At 37.7% G+C, this 19,079-nt stretch overlaps 1 protein-coding gene across 1 annotated transcript in view; it reads left to right on the top strand.

Annotated features, from left to right (window-relative positions):
- Window positions 1–19,079, top strand: part of CTDP1 (CTD phosphatase subunit 1) — a 155,611-nt gene that overhangs the window by 78,583 nt on the left and 57,949 nt on the right. The window contains exon 11 of the mRNA XM_043978917.1: window positions 2,137–2,302. Within this exon, the coding sequence (XP_043834852.1) occupies window positions 2,137–2,302 (166 nt within the window). The remainder of the gene's footprint in view (window positions 1–2,136; window positions 2,303–19,079) is intronic.

Below are 19,079 nucleotides of genomic sequence, written 5' to 3'. Positions count from 1 at the left end.
GTGGTTTCATCAGCAATTCACTACTGTTCACAATCTTTAATTATTTTTGTCCTAATGTTCAGCCTGCTCTAGATGGAAAATTATTCCCTCATCAGAAAAACTGTCAGTTGAGCAATCTTCCTAAATTGTGTACTTTCCACAGACCAGGTTAAAGAAAGCTGGAGGCCATCTTATCCCAGGATTCTGGGTGAATGTAAATATAGTACATCATAAACCAATTTAACTGCTGGTACTTAAGTTAATGTTGGAGAAATTCTGCTAGCTAAGATCATTACTTTCCTTACTAGCTCTGTTATTGCAACTAGTATTCTATCAGTTGCTTGAAAAGTAATATCAAGGCAGGCAGCCTTCTTCCTGAGTTCATATCTGGCCTCAGACACTTCCTATCTATATGACCCTGAGCAAGCCACTTAACCCTGTCAGCCTCAGTTTCCTCATCTGTAAAATGAGCTGGAGAAGGAAATGGCAAATCATTTCAATATCTTTGCCAAGAAAACCCCAAGTGAGGTCATGAAGAAGTTGGACATGTCTGAAACAACTGAACAATAACTAAGTAGATTGTATCTGCTGATTTTTCTACATCAGTTTAATCATTTAGTTTACTATCCTCTTTGGACTTCAGGGTGATCTTTTTTTTCCCTTTAAGATAGCCATTATTAGTTTTAGAAATAAGAGTGAATATTACTTAATACTTTGCCACACTCGTCCCTTTCTGACTAGAGTATCCAGGAAGCAAACAGACATCTAAGTTGAAAATAGAAATGCCCCACCTGGACATCTGTAGGGGCCAAATTTAATATGAGGAGAGTTAATTGGGTGACACCATAATATTAGAGTTCAGAAAATAATGAGGGACCTCTAGGTCCAAAGTTTCCTTGCTTCCAAACTGCCCTTTTTAGGTATTTCTCCCAGGCTAATAAGAAAGGAGATTAACAGCCTCTTTTCCACCAAGACAAATCAGGTTTTATTAATGGCAATAGAATATACAACAAAGGTGAAATTAATAAAGCCAGGGACAAGGGAATAGGAGAAGAGAAAAATGGATAAGCTCTCCTTGTCTCTAGCAAAGACTGACTCCATCCCCAAACTTGCTTCCAGCTCAGCTAATTTGAAGAGCTGGCCTAGTTTCTATTAACTCACCACCTGGGGTCTGTAGTCTATTAACTTACCACCTGGGGTCCGTATTTTCTATGTGCAGCCCCTCTCCAGTCCATTCTCAGAAGCTCACCAACAGGAAAGCCAGCTCCCAGCCTCAGCGTTCTCTTTTCTACCTTTTCTCTCCCTCCCCCAAAAGGGAGGTCCTTCAAGCTGCAAGGCTGAGATTGGTCCCCCTGCTGATGTCAGCAGTATGCGTCACTCAGGGCAGGCCAGGTGTGGCCTATATCTAATCATCCCAAGTAGGTACTCAGTAGGTTCCTCAAACAATACTAAATCAATCAGGTGGGACCCCTAGGTGTCTGCCAAGTTCCATTATTTTATCACACATCATTGACTAATAGTGGGTGCTGCTAAAGATTTAGGGTTTTCTATTTTAAAGGTAGATCACCTAATATTATTTGTAAACTGAGTTGACTAGTTGCTTCTTAATTTCATACAATTTGGGGATAATGAGGGGACAAACAGTGTAAGGTAAATGCCCTTCGACTTGAAGAAAAGCAAACATCAAAAGCTATTTTATTGGGCCACTAATCCTATAGGGATTGGGGGGTTATTAAGACATGGTCTTAGAGATGGAAGGAAACTTTGAGGTAATCTCTTATTTTACAGAGGAAACTGAAGTCCTGAGAGGTTAAGTGATTTGCCCAAAGTTTCACACAAGTGACAAAGACAGAATTTAAACATAGGTCCTTGATTTCATAAGGTTTTATGATTGTGTCTGGTTTTTTCAGGTAGGCTCAGTTTTAGTGAGGTTTCTTGAATCCTTTTGAGTAAGCAGAATTGCAAATAAGTAATGAAGGAAAAGCGCCCAAAGGAGAAAGTGTTTTGAAACTGTAAGGATTTTTTTTTTTTGCTACACTAAATAATTTCACTTTTTTAGTATTTCTCTATTTGTGAATTCCAAAGAGTCAAGAATCTGATTCATTGCTGAAATGATGCACTATTTTTCCTCATATGGGACCTGTGAAATTTTTTCAGAGTTGTTCAACCACATCAACAACAGATGTTTGAGGAAGAATTGCCAGCAAGCCAAGATGAAGACGAGCAGCCTGGTCCATCCAGAAGAAAACGACAGCCAAGTATGTCTGAGACAATGCCGCTGTACACACTTTGTAAAGAGGATTTAGAAAGTATGGATAAAGAGGTGAGCCATGACCAAATGCCAGGAATCTAAAGAAATAGTTTTAGAGATTTAAAACAGAAGTTCTGTTATTGATAGTGGTAATCATTGATAACCACTTTTATTTCTGTGTATTCTTTCTTCAGCTGAGTTTTATTTCTCTAGATTTTGGTAATTAAATAGCAGAAACAAAATTGAAATACTACTATATTTATGTTGGTGGTTTTATGTTTATATGTTCCTTTATATCAGAACTCCTGGCATCATGAAATACTTTAAATTGAGTTAGATCCATGAAACTGTTCAGTGATGTTGACATAAGATGACATGTCTGCATTCTGTGATGCAGGTATTATTTCTCATTAGGTGCTATTTTTACTGCATTACGCATATGCAAATACAAGTGGACCTAGGCTCAAAACTCACTAATAGTACTGTTAAAAATATCTGTTTGTAGTATAGTGATAATGACCTTTCCTAATGAATTTTAATATCCTTTCAGCTTCTATAATTCACTTTTTATCTTGCATTATGTGGAGAATTTAGCTCCTGAAGCTTTTATGCTGCTTTTATTAGACAGTTAAATAATTTTAGACTAACTTTTTTAATGTTGCATTGTGGGTCTAATGACAATAGAATCTACAGTCTATTTTTAACTACAGGCTAAATATAGTGGTTTTCTTCCTTGGAGGGAAAAAATACCCTGAAACTTAAACATTAAAATTAAGACTTAAGATTGTTACCACAATTTAGTCAACTTAAACTAGAAGGGTATTAACAATGGTTTCCATAGCATAATAGGTAAATTTTTTTTAGTCTGCATTCAGAAATGCTTTTAAATGAATTTAGATTTTATTTAATGGAGTAAAAACTATATATTTTTGAAAAAATGTTGTAATACACAGATTTACAAGGCTCTTATTTTTCAGTAAAGTTTTACTTATTTAGGAATTTGTGGAAATTGGGTATCTAATGTAAGGGCTCTTCTAGTTCTGTCATTCTATGGTACTGTGTGGTAACCATATATAAATTTTTTTTTTTTAAGTGAGGCAATTGGGGTTAAGTGACTTGCCCAGGGTCACACAGCCAGTAAGTGCCAAGTGTCTGAGGTCGGACCTGAACTCAGGTACTCCTGACTCCAGGGCCAGTGCTCTATCCACTGTGCCACCTAGCTGCCCCCCATATATAAATTTATAACACCTATTACAAGTAATTATTTTGGTTAAGGTGAAATTGAATTCTTAATTCTTGAATGCTTTTCACTCTTAATTTAACCAGCCAAATTAATTTAGTGCTTTGTGCTATAGAGGGGAAAAATTATGTAAGATTTAGATTGAGAATAATGACCATGCTCATAAAAAATAACATTTTTGTTTAATTTTAATCCTATTAGAAACTGCATAGTACCACTTTAGTCTAATATTTGTAAAGTAATGCTGGTATCAAACTGTTTTCAGGATTGCCATTATACTTCCTCTTGTTTAATGACTTGAGATATGTAATCAACAAATATTTATTCAGTAATACTGTATGCTTGAGGATACAATGAAAAAATAAAAAATGCAATACAGATTAAAAACATGAAACAATCCTTCTCTAGTGTACATTCTGTTGGAAGCACCATGTACCCATGTAAGTAAATACAAAGTCAGTACAGACAAAGGACATTCACCATTGGCATCAGGAGCTTCATGTAGAAAGTGGTGGTACATGAGGATTCTGGGTAGTGGAAGAGAGAGAGAGAGAGAGAGAGAGAGAGAAAGAGAGAGGAGTCCATTACAGGCAAGGGAGATAGCAGTACAAGGACAGGGAGATAGAAGATAGAGTGACATGAATAAGGAGGAAGCCCGTTTGGCCAGACCATAGGATATGAGGGGACTAATGTATAATGAGGTTGGAAAGATCAATTGAGAGCAGTTTATGAAATGTTTTAAAAGCCAAACAGGAGCTTTTTATTTTATCTTAGAGGAAATAGGGAACCATTGGAGTTCAGGATTAGATAAAATGTACTTCAACATCTTACTTAGATATCTGGGTAAAACTTTTGTGATGGTCAAAGAAAATTATGTTGAGAAGTCAAGAAAAATATTTTCTTTAAATAGTTTTCCTTTATTTACTTTTTTGTGCTTTGTAATATCATGGAACAACTTATACACGATTGCAATTTACAATTCAGTAAACAGCTAGCTTGTAACGGCAGTATGGTTCAAACCAAGGCAGGAGAGAAATGTCATTTGACAAACAGAAGGGTGTCTCCCTGTGACAAACAGGCTTTTTAATATGTGCTATTTCCCACAGGTACTTTGTATACAGAAAACACATAGTCATGATAGGTTCACAATTATACAGTCACTGGCCTATTTGGGAATGGGTCATTTTGTTATGTTTCAGGGAAGGAACAGCAGAAACTAATATGGCAGTCTTTAGTTGGTTTATTCTTCTTTCTGGAGATAAATGCTTCACTTCTGACATAGTTTATCAACATAGTTTATAGTTTATAAGTATTTTACTTATAGTCACTTGCAAAATAATACTGGTAATACTTTGAGGATTGCCATATTTACTGTTGTGCCAGTTCTTGCTTAATTACTGCTCATACACATAATCAACAAGTGTTTATTCCATACCTTCTATGTTTTAGGGAATACAATGCAAAAATTGAATACAAATGCAAAAATGAAACAAACCTTGTTTTCTAGTTTATATTCTCTTATCCTTTAGTTTAGACAATGCTGATTGGTCAGCATAGTTTGTGAACAGTCTTTCTGAACGCATGATATGTCTAGGGAACAGTTCAGTTTGGGTACATGTTCAGCATCCGTGGGAAGAAGCTCTTACCAGAGGGCAGGAAGCCTGCCCAGTGAAGTTTATCTTAAATGTCTCAAGAGCAACTTAGAAGAAGCTACTGTACCTTAGACAAGAAACATCAAAGCCTGTTTTGTAAGGCTTCTTAAGAAAAGTTACAAAGGATGTTAAAATGCTTGAACTTGTCAGAGGCAAGCTAAGAGGCTAAATGTGGTTGTGATAGATTTCAAAGAAATTTCTTAAGCAAGCAGAACTTTCCCCCAAAGGTGGGTCACACTGCAATTTCCATATTAATAAGTAGAAAATTAATTCAGTTCCACACAGGGCTTGGTCCATCACTAACCCTTACTTTTCTGGGCAGAATTTTTTACTTGAATGGCATCTCAAATTGTGATCCAGATTTTACAGCCTGTATCAGAAGGGACTGGCCAGCAAAGTCCACTCATAATATTTAGTCAAACGACATCTTGGGTATTGTGTTCACTTCAGGGCCCTGCTTTTTATGAAGGATATTGACAAGCTTGGGTTCACATAGGCAAAGGCAAATAAGATGGCATGGAGACTTGAAGCCATCCCTCTTTACATTTATTTAGACAAACTGTACAGAAGACTTCATAGGGCTCACATTGGGAAGATTTGGGGATTTAATTTGATTGGTTATGTAGTTGAGTGATTAGACTTCGTTTGAACCCAGAATTTATAGTAAGATCAGTAGGTAGGTAGATGTTAAAAGGGGGTTGAATTGAGCTCAATAATTTAACAAAGTGGACTAGTCATTGAGGTTTAAGAAACAGTTACTATGATATATATAACCTATATTGCATTGCCTGCTGTCTAGGGGAGGGGGGACAGAGGAGAGGGAGGGAGAAAAATTTAAAATTGGAAATCTTATATAAACAAATGCTGAAAACTATCTCTACATGTGACTGGAAAATAATAAAATACTTTTATTTTTAAAAAAAGTTACTATGATAGTGAGGTATGCAAAAAAAAAAACCACCCCACCAAAAAACAGATATAAAGTGAGGTAGACTCAAGTTCTAGAGCTTATGTAGGGAATAAGAAATGGGCATTCTAGATTTTTTTTTTTACGTTAGGTAAGGTAATGTGATCATTACCATTCATCTTTCCTTCACAAAAACTTGTCTGAAACAGTGAAGGAAGCATCCTCATGCATACCGCAGTCTTTCATTGAGAACTGAGAAGAATGAGATATTTTTAAAATTAATGACCCCTCCTACTTGTAAATTTATGTTTGCCTGTGAAAGAAAAGAAATGCTTGAAGATGAAAAACTCACCTATTCCAGAGGTGAGGCATTAAATGTACTGTTACTGGCCATTAGCCAAATAATTGAGTCCATTATAATTAGTATTATTGAAAGTAAAAATACTGTGTATGTCAGAGGACTCTAACATTTGCTTTCTAATAGTTTATAATTCATTGCTCTGTGAGTATTAGATTATGACTGTTTTAGAGGATCTTACACATTGACATTAATCAATAATGTGCTAGACATAGAGAATATAAAGACAGGAGTAAAACAGTTTCTGCCTTCAAGGAGCTTATATTCTGTTGGGGGGAAAAATACAAAGTTATGTGAAAAATAGATATAAGGTGATACTAGAGGGAGGGCACTAATAGCTGGTAGGATGAGAAAAGGTTTCATGTATAAGGTGGTATTTGAGCTGAATCGTGTAGTAAATTATGGCTCCTAAGAGTCAGAGATGAAGAGGAAGTGCATTCCACACATGGGGAATGGCCAGTGCAAAAGTAGTAGATCAAAAAGGAATTATGTATGAAAAACAGTAAGAATGCCAGTTTGACTGAACTATGGCTAGCACAAAAGGGAAGAAACATATAAATGTATTATAATAAGGCCAAAAAGATAGGTTGGAGTTGGGCTATTAAGAAGACTTTTTTGAAAATTGAAATCAAGTGTGTTTTCTGTTTGATGTGATGATTCCAGATTGCTGGGATCTAGCATACCTTCTAGATTTATATAGCACAGGCAAACAAATTAATTGGTCACTCAACCTTTGTCATTATATCATCAACAAAAAATAAAAAATTTCTCATTTAAATCCTAATGCCGTGCTTGGTTAGTTTTGACTCATTGGTGAAGTCTTTCTTCATTTTTGAAACTAGTTTCTTCAAAATCATTTAATGGTTATTAGTTTTACTACATTTATAGTCAGTTTAATTCAACAATGTTTTAAAGGTCCTGTTAGTCAATAAACATTTATGTGATGAATGGAAAGTCCAAAAGACAGAGTTTCTGGGTAATTAACAATCAGTTTATTAATTAGGCTAGCAAATAATCATTAAATAATGGTCAGTGGTCTCTCTCAGTGACCCATGACCAAACCATGGAGATCTCTGACTGTTTAAATACCTTTGGAAAAGGAGATACCCCAACAGGTGAAAATTAACCCTGATTGGTGAACAATTAATGAGTGGATGGACTTTTTCTACTAATGAGGAGGTGGGCTAAAGGTTCTCAGCTCCTCCTGCTGAGAATATAACTTGATCTTGAGACTCGGCCTTCAGCTGTCAGGACACAGGAATCCATCCCCACCCAGACCACTCCTGGTGAAAAATGAAGGAGAAAGAGGGCTTCAGTGGCTTGAGCCTTTTGCTTTTAGAGCAGCAGTTCACTTGGATTAGATTCTATTTACACGTTAATCAAAAGTAAATTCTCCTACTTGGCTGGAGTCCTGTCCAGGATTGAGGAGAATGTTCCTAGAGGATTAGGCCAATCTCATCAGTCTTGCCCTTCAGAGACTGACTGACTGACCTACTAGGACTGGTCCCTGAATGAGGAAATAGAAAGGAAAAGATGTTAAGCCTAGTTTGGTGATTAATAATAGAAAAATAATCATTTCTCCCAATTATATTCCAAAGATTGTGTTAAGTGCTGTGGATACAGAAAGAGGCAAAAGATAGTCCCTGCCCTCAAGGGGCTTATGATCATTAGAAGGGCAGAACACACACACACACACACACACACACACACACACACACACACACACACACACAAGCACGCGCACGCACATATAAAATTCTGTACAGGTTATTAACAGAGAGAAAGCACTGGAATTAAGAGGAATTAGGGAAAGTTCCTTGTAGGAGGTGGAATTTTAGTTGAGATTTAAAGGAACCCAGGGGGAAATCAGTAATCAGAATGGAGGAGGAAGAGCATTGCAGGCTTGGGGATGATAGTTAGAGAAAATGCCCAGATAGAGTATCTTATTGCTAGAACAGCCAGAAAGGCCAGTGTCACTGGATCAGAGTACATGTTGAGGAGTAAGGTATATAAGAAGACTAGAAAGGTAGGAGGGAGCTAGGTTATAAAGGGCTTTGGGTGCCAAACAGCATTTTGTATTTGGTCCTGGAGGCAATAGAAGGCCACCAGAGTTTGAGTCAAGGAGTAATTAAATAGGACCTGCACTTTAGGAAAATCATTTTAGTGGCTAGATTAGAGTAGGGAGAGACTTGAGGCAGACAGATCCACCAGCAGACTGTTGCAGTTATCCAGCTGTAACATGAGGAGAGCCTGTACTAGTGTGGTGGTGACATCAGAGGAGAGAAGGGGACATGTTTGAGAGGTCTTACAAAAATTAAATTTTGGAAACAAATTCAGATATTGTGAACAAGTAAAATTATATGTGGTTGCCTTATTTCTGTCCCAAGTTTGGGGAAAATTAGCTGGGATTTCTAATATATTTGTTACTTATAAATTAGGAGCTTTAGCACCAGTTTGGGGGCATTATGCATTTATTAAAGTATACCAGGGCAGCTAGATGGTGCAGTGGATAGAGCACCAGCCCTGGAGTCAGGAGGACCTGAGTTCAAATCCGGCCTCAGACAGCTGTGTGACCCTGGGCAAGTCACAACTCCAATTGCCCCACCAAAAACAAACAAACAAAAAGTATACCAAGTATTAGTAAAAAAGAGTACACCTGGGTCAGAAAGTTAAGAAGAAAAGGCCTCTCTAGCCTAGAGCTCCAGCCTGTCCTGCTTCTTTCTCCAAGTCCTCCACCTCTAGACCCAAACTTAACGTGCAAGCTTTCTCTGAGTCCAGAGGAGAGGCAGTCCTTAAACACTGCTTCCGGCTAATTGGCTAGCATCACCCAAATCCATTGGTTCACTGGACTTGAGGGTGGTCCTGTGTTGAGGTCAGAGTTCACACCCTCTGAGAACAGGCCTGCTTGAGGGCCAGGCAGGTATGGGTGTTTGTTTTTTGTTTTTTGTCTTTTTTTCAGGTGTGGTTTTAATTGAATTAACTTTAAGTGAGTTAATCAGTAAAGTCAGTCAATCGAATCAAAATCCCCTCTAGCTGGGGCCTTTAGGTGTTCCAAAACCCATTATTTTCTCACAATATGGAGTGATGAGAGATAGTGAGGAATATTGGGTGACTCCTAAATTGCAAGCCTTAGGGACTGGGAGAATGATGTTACCCTCTACAGTAATGAGGAAGGTAAGAGGCAAGAAGAGATTTGGGGAAAAGAATAATGAATTCTGTTTTGGACGTCTACTGGACATTTGGTTTATGTCTTAAAGGCAGTTGAAGATGCAAGATTGGAGCAGAGAAATTGGGGCAAGGTAGATTTGAAAATCATCAGCATAGAAATAGTCATTAAATCCATGGGAGCTGAGATTACCTAGTGAAATATTATAGAGGGAGAAGAGAAGAGGGTCCAGGACTGATCCTTGAGGGACACCTAGAAGGTGGGATCTGGAGGAGGATCCAGCAAAGGAGACAGAGCAGGAGCAGTTATGTAGGAGGAGAGCAAGGAGAGAGTGGTGTCCTAAAAACCTAGAAGAGAATATTAAGGAAGAGAGAGAGATCAATAATGTCAAAGGTTGCTGAGAGGTCAAGGAGAATGAGGATTTGGCAACTAAGATCATTGGTAAATTTGGAAAAAGCAGTTTCGTTGGATTCAGTGGATAACATTGGAGGCTACATTGTAAGGCTATGTGCTGAAAGTTGCTGTAGCTGGCTCGGCATCTGAAAGCTTCTAGCTGCCTATCTGTAGGCTATTATCTGCCTACTGCCTTGCCAGTCTGTGACCTCCTCTCCTATCTGCCTGGAGCTTCCAATTTGTAAGGGCCTGCCCCCTCCCCAACTGCTTCTCCCAGACCAACAAGAAAGGAGATTAAAAAGCCTCCTTTCAATTAAGCAAAAAACAGAATTTATTGATAAGAATAAACTTAGAGATAAGGATAAAGAAAAATAGGACATAGGACCTGTCTGTGTTTAACTTTCTTGCCTGCCACCATGAAATCTCCCTCTTCTCTCGCCTGTGGGTGTGGCTGGTGCCCGCACTTCCTCCAGTTGCTTGCCTTGTAGCTGCAGCCTTACAGTTCTCGTCTCCACCCCTCTCCTTCTCTGGTCGCTCCATCGCTCCCTTCTACCGTCCCCCTTCACTCTAGCTTGCCTCCTTTCTCCGTCGCTCCCTTCTGCTCTACGTCTCATCATCCCCTTCATTTTGTCGCACCTCTACCTCTCCACTTCTTCACTACATCTCCCTTTCACTACCCCTTGTGTCTCTTAAAAAAACCCCTCTCTCCCAGGAACCTCAGGCCAGCTGCCCCCACCCCTCCCAAGCTAATTCACTGGCACTCCCAGGGGAGCTACCCAAGGCCAGCTGGGGCACAGAGCCTTCTTGCAGGGCACACCTGGGTGGGCCAAGGGACCCCAGGGGCACGCCTGAGTTTCCTGTGCATATTCCTGCTGGGCGGAGGAACCCAGGGCATGATGCACCAGAGGCTTGCTTGCATACTGGGGCATGCGGGGGGGGGGGGGGTCCATTGGGGGGGATGAGCCATGTGAGGTATCCTAAGGCTTTCTAACCTTAGCCAAAGGTGGGGGTCCCCAAATCACAATAAATTCTTACAGTACAGAATACCATAGTAGACGTCGAAGAGGTGAAATAATTAAATAATTAAATTAGAGGGTCCCTAATCACCTGGTTTTTGCAATCTATTGTCACACAGTGACAGTCTCCCTTGGAATTGTTTTCAGGAGTACTGTGACATTGTGTGCAGGAGAAATCATTAGTCTTAATAAGCAGTATTTACATAGCCACAAGTTTCAAAATTTACTAGAGGTCTAAATAAAGCAAAAGCACTAGAAAAAGGAAATTATGATAGGGCAAGTACTAGAAAAATGTCTTCACTGAAAATTATTCTTTAATTAGATACACAAAGCAGAAGTGAGAAGACATTTCTATTGCCATTCATAACTTAGACAGTAGCTGTTGTACATAAAAGAGCAAATCCCAGTGACTATAATTCTATGATGATTGTTGGTTTCAAATAGTACCTCTAGATGGTTAGGTTGCCATTAAAGGGAGAGGGTACCTCCTTGGAAAGATAGCGAATTTTTTTCTTTTAAAAAGGAATGTTAAAATTTGTCTTTACATGTTATTGGGGAAAGAGTGAAGTTTTTAATTTAGATCTGTAATTTGATTGGTTTACAAGGTCACAAGATTGAGATTGAAACCCTTGAGGCATATAGTATAATCCCTCATTTTATAGATGAGGAAAGAGATTATGACTAGAAATATTTTGACTTTGCTCAAGTGATAGAGACAAGACTTGGGCCTCAGATCCAGTTTTGCGAGTGTAGGTTATTTCTCTTAAGCTATGCAATGCTAAATCTTCAATAAGAGATCCACATAAATCCTCAATAGGGGATAATCATGCTGGAGACCTTTCTCTAAGTCTTTTAATGCAAAATATTACAACAAGATGGATATTCACCACTCTTACTACACAACCAGCCTACCTTCTTTTGGGGTTATATATGTCTTTGATTTCATCGTTGTTATTTATTTTATGTAAGTCTTTGTTGATATGATATGGCTCATTTACATCTACCATGCGACTTTCTATTGCTTTGGGGGTCATTTGTCATTTTGATTCTGTGATTGATAGACGTATAGCATCTTACTGGCAGAATGAGAGAGTTGAAAAAATGGGTTTTGGTAAGAGGAAAGAGATTTTGCTTATTGAGCACACTGCATTTTCTTAAATATTACCTAGCTGCTCTTATCTCTTTCATCTTTAGGGCCAGGTCATTGCCCATTTTTAATTTCTTTCCAAGGTCTATGTACTAAGAAATTAAATTGAATCACACATCCATTCAGCCACACTATAATCTTGGAAATGTATATTCTTCATCTAATTTTTTTCACTGTGTGAACTGCTAAGCCAGTCTCTGAAAAGACTATGGGTAAAATATAACAACAGTCTCCCAATTGGTGTCTAGTACACATAGCTACCAACATACTCTAAGCATGTTAGTAGAATCTGCTGTAGCTACATATTGTTGTAGGCTGAGCTTGGCATTTAAAGGATTTCACTACAATCTAACTATCGAGATCCGGTTAACATTTGTCTCTCTCACATATTCTATATTTCAAATATACTGACCTGGGGCAGCTAGATGGCGCAGTGGATAGAGCACCAGCCCTGGAGTCAGGAGTACCTGAGTTCAAATCTGGCCTCAGACACTTAACACTTACTAGCTGTGTGACCCTAGGCAAGTCACTTAATCCCAATTGCCTCACTAAAAAAAAACAAAACAAAACAAATATACTGACCTATTTCCTGTTCCTCCAGATTAGCATTACATTTCTTCCTCATTTTTCCAGGGGCCATCTTATGGTCTTAGAAAGCATTTCCTCCCTAGTTCTGCCATTTATAATCCTTAGCCAAGGACAAACCCAGGAAAGACAGACAGGACACATCCACAATTGTGAGGTGATATATATGGATAATGAACCAGCAGTCTGAGAAGGACCAAAAGAGTAGTATTCTAAGAAGCCAGAGAAGACAGGGTGGACAACAGTATCTTATGCTGCCAAGAGATCAAGATTCATGAGGATTGAGAAAAAAATCATTGAATTTGGCAAATAAGTAGTGAAATGAATAAAAGAAAAAATATTAGATGCTTTTATGTGGCAATAGGACAGCTAAGTGGTGCCATGGATAGAGTGCCAGCCCTGGAGTGATGGAGACCTGTGTTCAAATCTGGCCTCAGACACTAGCAGTGTGATCCTGGACAAGTCACTTAACCCTGTTTGCCTCAGTTTCTTAATCTATAAAATTATCTGGATAAGAAAATGACAAACCACTCCACTGTCTTTGCCAAGAAAACCCTAAATGGGGTCACAAACAGTAGGACATGATGTAAATGAGTGAACAACAAAATGTGGTAAGTACTATACTAAGCCTGAAGGATACAAATACAGGAGCAAGGTAGCCTTAACCTCCAAAGGAGGTAAAATTCTAATAGTAGAAGGTAATACATACATGGGAGCTAGAGTTGGAAAGTGCGAGACAGAGGACAGGGATAAATGGTATGTGTATGGGAAGTGGTATGGTGGCTTGTTTCTGTGTAACAGAAAGTGAAAATTCACTCTCAGAGTCCAACTTCTGGTGGGAAGGGTATAGTGCAGGTTGAATGGTTTGGAAATGGCTGAGAAGTTGAAACTGAAGAGATGAACTTTAGTTGCATGATGAGTTTGTAAGCCAGATTGCAAAAGATTGAAAAGTAAAAAATAAATATAGATTTCCACTTAAGATGGTGATATGAAACATCTCTGAGAAGCCAGCTCTCTTAACTAAAACCCAGAGGGAAATTTTTAAAGGGTTTCATAAAGAACAATGATAAAGAAAAGCAAAAAGAAACAGAACTAAGTAAACTCCATTCGGTTTAAAAAAAAAAAAAAGATGCCAGGAATTGGAGATTGGTAGAAGGGTCACACAAGGAAGGCTGCAGAATTGGGAATAAGGATCGTTAGGGAAGTCAATGTGAACTCAGACAAATGGACCTGAAGCCAACCAAAACTATGATCAGAGAAGTCACAAGTGAGCTTGAGGTCCAGCAGTCAGAAGTCTTATCCAAGCCCTGGTCTGTAAGAACAGATATGGGAAACAGAGCCATCCCCCAAAGAGAGCAGAGATATGGGGCCTGGCCATGCACTTCACAAAACACTTGGATCAGATATGGTCAAAATGGGTACATGATTTAGACAATAAAGGGTGATATAAGCAAACAAATTATATTAGTTCTATGAATAAAGAAGGAGTTTGTGACCAAACAAGATCTTCTGATCACGAGAAGTAAAATGAATAATTTTGATTACATGAAGTTAAAAAGGTTTTGCCCAAACAAAACCAAATGCAGCCAAAATGAGAAGGAAAGCAGGTACTGGGGGGGGGGGGGGGATTACAGCCAAGTTTCTCTGATAGTGGCCTCATTTCTCAAATATGTAAGGAACTAAGTCAAATTTATAAAAAAAAAAATAGGAGCCATTTCCAATTAATAAATGGTCCAAGGATATGAACAGTAAGTTTTCAGAAGAAGAAATCAAAGGTATCAATTGTCATATGAAAAAAAATGCTCTAAATCACTACTGACTAGAGAAATGCACATTAAAACAACTCTGAGGTACCACCTCACACCTATGAAATTTGATAATAACAGAAAGGGAAAATAAAAAATATTGGAGAGGATGTAGAGAAATTGGGACAATAATGCACTGTTGGTGAACTAATTCAGCTATTCTGGAAAGCAATCTGGAACTATGCCCAAAGGGCTGTAAAACTGTGCATACTCTTTGACCCAGTGATACCACCACTAGGCTGATTTCCCACAAAGATAAAAGGAAAAGGATCTATATGTACAAAAATACTGATAGCAGCTCTTTTTGTGGGGGCAAAGAATTAGAAATTGAAGGCATGCCCATCAGTTGGAATGACTGATTAAATTGCAGTATATGATTGTGATAGAATACTATTATTGTGCTATAAGAAATGACGAGCAGAATGCTTGCAGAAAAACCTGGAAAGTTCTATATGACTTATTTAGAGTGAAATGAACAGAACCAGGAGAACATTGTAAAAAGTAACAGCATTATCATAAAAGACTTAGCTACTCTGATCAATACAGTGATCCAAAACAATTCTGAAGGACTCATGATTAAAAATTCTATTCACCTCCAGAGAGAAAATTGATGAACTCTTGAGTGTAAATTGAAGTATAATTTTTTAGCTTTGGTTTTTCTTGGCCCCATCCCCCCCCGCTTTTTGACAACATGACTAATATGGAAATATGTTTTGAATGATTTCACATGCATAATTGATGTATTGCTTGCCTTCTCTGTGGGGGAGGAGCTAGAGAGAGGATTTGGAACTCAATTTTTTTAAACACTATAAATAATAAGTTTGACACTACCCACCAGAAAAGAAAAAAAGCATTTGGATCCACAGAAAGGAACAAGGCCAACTACCTGTAGCATTACAACAAAGGAGGTTGTGGAGGAGACTTGGGACTGGCATAATCTCCAACATGTGACTGTGGCTTGTCATGGGAGAAGAAGAAAGGCCAGCAAGAAACTGGCTGAAGATCAAGGCAGAGCACAGGGCTTTTCTACCAACTTTCCCATCTAGATTGGCAAGCAACAGCAGCGTCCAAATGAGAAGGAAATGAGATTTTTTTTAAAAGCCTGCTTAACCTATAAAAGAATGACTTGCCTAAAAGCAAAACAATGCTAATCTAAGAACTAACTAAGGTGAAAATATGAGTAAACAGAAGAAAATAACAAATAATAAAAAAATGCTGTGGGTTAAGATAAGCTCCAGAGGCAACTGCAGATGAAGAGAGTAACCCCATCACAACTTCAAGCAGAACTTCAGAGGGAAAAAAAGTGGTTTGGATACAAGTATTACAATGGTTACTGAACATAATAAAATGAGATTTAAAGAATTATAAATGAAATGAGAATTTGAGGGGGAAAATTGAGGATGACTGTCTTAGAACAGAAAGTTAAAAACCTTAAATAGTGTGTTACCTAAAACATAGAATAGAACTCAATCATTCCAGGAGACAAGAAATATTAGAACAGAGTGAGAAGTCTTTAAAAAATGAAGAAGGAGAAGCGCGGAGGAAGAGGAAGGCAGCTCAGGGTATCTACTATTCAAAACAACTGACCTGGGAAATAGAACAAGGAAAAAAGTAATATAAATGTCATTGGACATCCTGAAAAGCATAACCAAATAACTACTTGAATTCTATGTGTTAAATAATTTGAGAAAACTGTTTAGGCAGCAATATTGTTTGATGAAGAACTGTGAATGACTTACCATTCTCAGCAATACAGTGATCCAAAACAATCTCAAAGGACTAATGATGAAGCCTACTATCTACCTCCAAAGAAAGAACCAGTACTGATTGAACACAGACTGAAGCATGCTATTTTTCACATCTTTCTTTTTTTTCTTTTATTCGTTTTCTTATACAAAATGACTAATATGGTAATGTTTTACATAATTGCACATGTATAACCCATATCTGTTTGCTTACTGCCTCAGGGAGGGGGGAGGAGAATGGAAGGAAGCAGGGATAAAATTTGGAGCTCAAAACTATAAATAAAAATATTTATTATTTTTTATTGGAGCCAGAAGATTAAACAAAATTTTAATAGTGTCAACTTTAGAGGAGAAAAGGGTGATGAGTGATGGTAACAACCCAAGATTTTTTAAATGACCCTGTAACACAGAAAGTAAAAGGACCAGTGTGACAGAAGGTATGAAAGAAAATACAATCAGTACTATATATTATGGCCTGATGTACTTTGATCTGTCTGAAGCCAGGTTTCTGAGGACCAAAATGTTGGAAGAGGACAGAAGAGATCTAAAATGAAGGAAAGATGGTTATGTACTGGGAATTCCAGAGGGCATAATGGATAAGGTGGCCAAAGTTCAAGTGACACATCAAGGTTGTTGGGGACAATAGCAGTAGCAATAGGGGGAGGTATAAGGAAGGATGTAAAAAAAAATCGGTAACATTCTTCTACTTACTGTTGAGGTACAAAAGCTGAAGCAGCAGCTATAAAAACCCCTGTAGGATGGAAGAGAGAAATAACCAGATATCTAGTTGCTTCCTTTCCCACCAGTAAAGAGATTTCAATTATTTGCACTGGATTGGCATAATAGCATTGAAGAAATTTTTGTTAGCAGATTAGATAACTATTTTGCTCTTTTTCTCTAGGAGAAAATATTATCCTTTTGTCTATTAAATAGTTTCTTCCAAGCACCATTATTTTTTCTCTAATTTCTATACTCAGCATCTTTGCTTTCATCAGTGCAAAATGCTCAGTGGGATAGTTTCCCTTTATTTTCTAAGCATTTATCAAACATATGCACTGTGATAATAGGTAGGGATTATGTAAGAGATGTAGCAGGAGAGCCCCTACTGTTATGAAAAACTTTTGTCCCAAAATAAGAACAAGTTTGACATTCGCTGTTCAATTTAGAATTTGTGATCTATGTTGTGTTGCTGCTTATGTTATGCCTAAAATTAAAGAATTTGTGCACACAACAAGGCCTGTTGCCTTGTCTTAAATGTTTAAGGTGATGCTTTTAAGTAGTTGAAGATTTAGTTGGCATTAAAGGTTCACAATATAAGGTGTGTATGCATGTATATAGAAAGATATCCTGATGAATACACATATGTTTATGTGTACATATATGCGTATGGGATATCCAAGGAGATCTTGTTTATGGAAAATGATTTTGGCATCAATATGTAGGATGGACTGGAGTGGTGAGGGCCTTGGGCCAGGGAGGCCAATTAGGAGGCCCTGCCTGCAGCAGGGTGTGCCAGCTGTGTGAGTGGACACAGGGAAACATATACAGATGATTTTGCGAAGGCAGAAATGACAAGAATTTACCACCATGTGGATATGTGAGGAGTTAATACCAAGGTTATTAACTTGGGAGACTAGAAGGGTACCTTCAGCAGAAATGTGAAATTATGGAAGAGGGGAGGATTTGGGGGAGAAATGAGTTTAGATTCAGATGTATTGCATTTGAGATATACCTACTATATCTGGTTTGAAACATGCAATAGGCAGTTGGTGATATGGGACTGAAACTCAGTGGAGAGAGACTGAGGCAAAGTAAAAGTTAAAATCCTGAGTTGAAAGGGAATGGAAGGGAAGTTAAAGTAGTACACTTGAAGTAACAGATTTGGATTGCCTTCTTTGGGGAGTGAGATAGGGAACTGAGGATTAATAAAAGGACTACCTTGCAGCTGAGGGCCCTATTCAGATCGGTATGTATGGCTTTGAGGGGTAGTCATTTCCCCCTTGCTGCCTTCATTAGAAGTTTTTGAGCAAAGGTTAGATAACTATTTGCCAGGTATGTAGTATAGGGAATTCTTTCTTGGGTATAGGCTGGACCAGATGGGCGCTGAGTTCCTTTCCAGTTAAAACCTAGGAATTTATGAAACCAGGTTGCTGAGAAGCAAGCAAAGATTTTGGCTTAAAGCAAAACTCAAGGCATAAATATATAAACATAATACAATTAAATAATCAGTGGAATTAATAACTGCATTCAGTATAGTGTGATTTTTTTAATGGACATTTAACCAAAGAAAATATTTATAGTTATTTGTTAAATAGAATTTCTTGTGTCTGCTAAAGTGCTGTATAGACTTCTGCTATGTAACACTTATTATAATGAAACTTTATTTGTGTTAAAATCCAATAAATAATTTTTCCAACTAGGAAAATAAACCATTTAGATAAGGTAATCTGTGAAACTTTTCTGAAAATACATTTACAAACACATGTACCCACCAGCTGAGAAACAGTTATTGCTTATGAATTGATCTCTTCATTTTGCATACATCCCACCATGGGGATATAAACATTATACAATTGCCTTATTGTTCCAGCTAATAAAAATGTAGCATTCGTTACCAAGTACAAATACAATCAGCTTTAAGGGAATGGAACATAATTTTTTTAGATGGACTTTTTTCAGATAATTTCTTTTCTAGTTTTGGAATTCAGAGTTAGGATAGTTTACATTGTTTAGTAGCATAAATATTCATCATGGCAAATAAAATATTTTCATTCTTAATTTTAAAAATTTAAATTAGGCCTTTATCTATGAAGTAAAAAGTACTAAGCAGGTCTC

The sequence above is a fragment of the Dromiciops gliroides genome, chromosome 1 (genome assembly GCF_019393635.1).
Source record: "Dromiciops gliroides isolate mDroGli1 chromosome 1, mDroGli1.pri, whole genome shotgun sequence".
Classification (NCBI taxonomy): domain Eukaryota; kingdom Metazoa; phylum Chordata; class Mammalia; order Microbiotheria; family Microbiotheriidae; genus Dromiciops; species Dromiciops gliroides.
The sequence above is the reverse complement of the archived record's forward strand: the minus strand, read 5'-3'. Positions and strand labels throughout refer to the sequence as shown.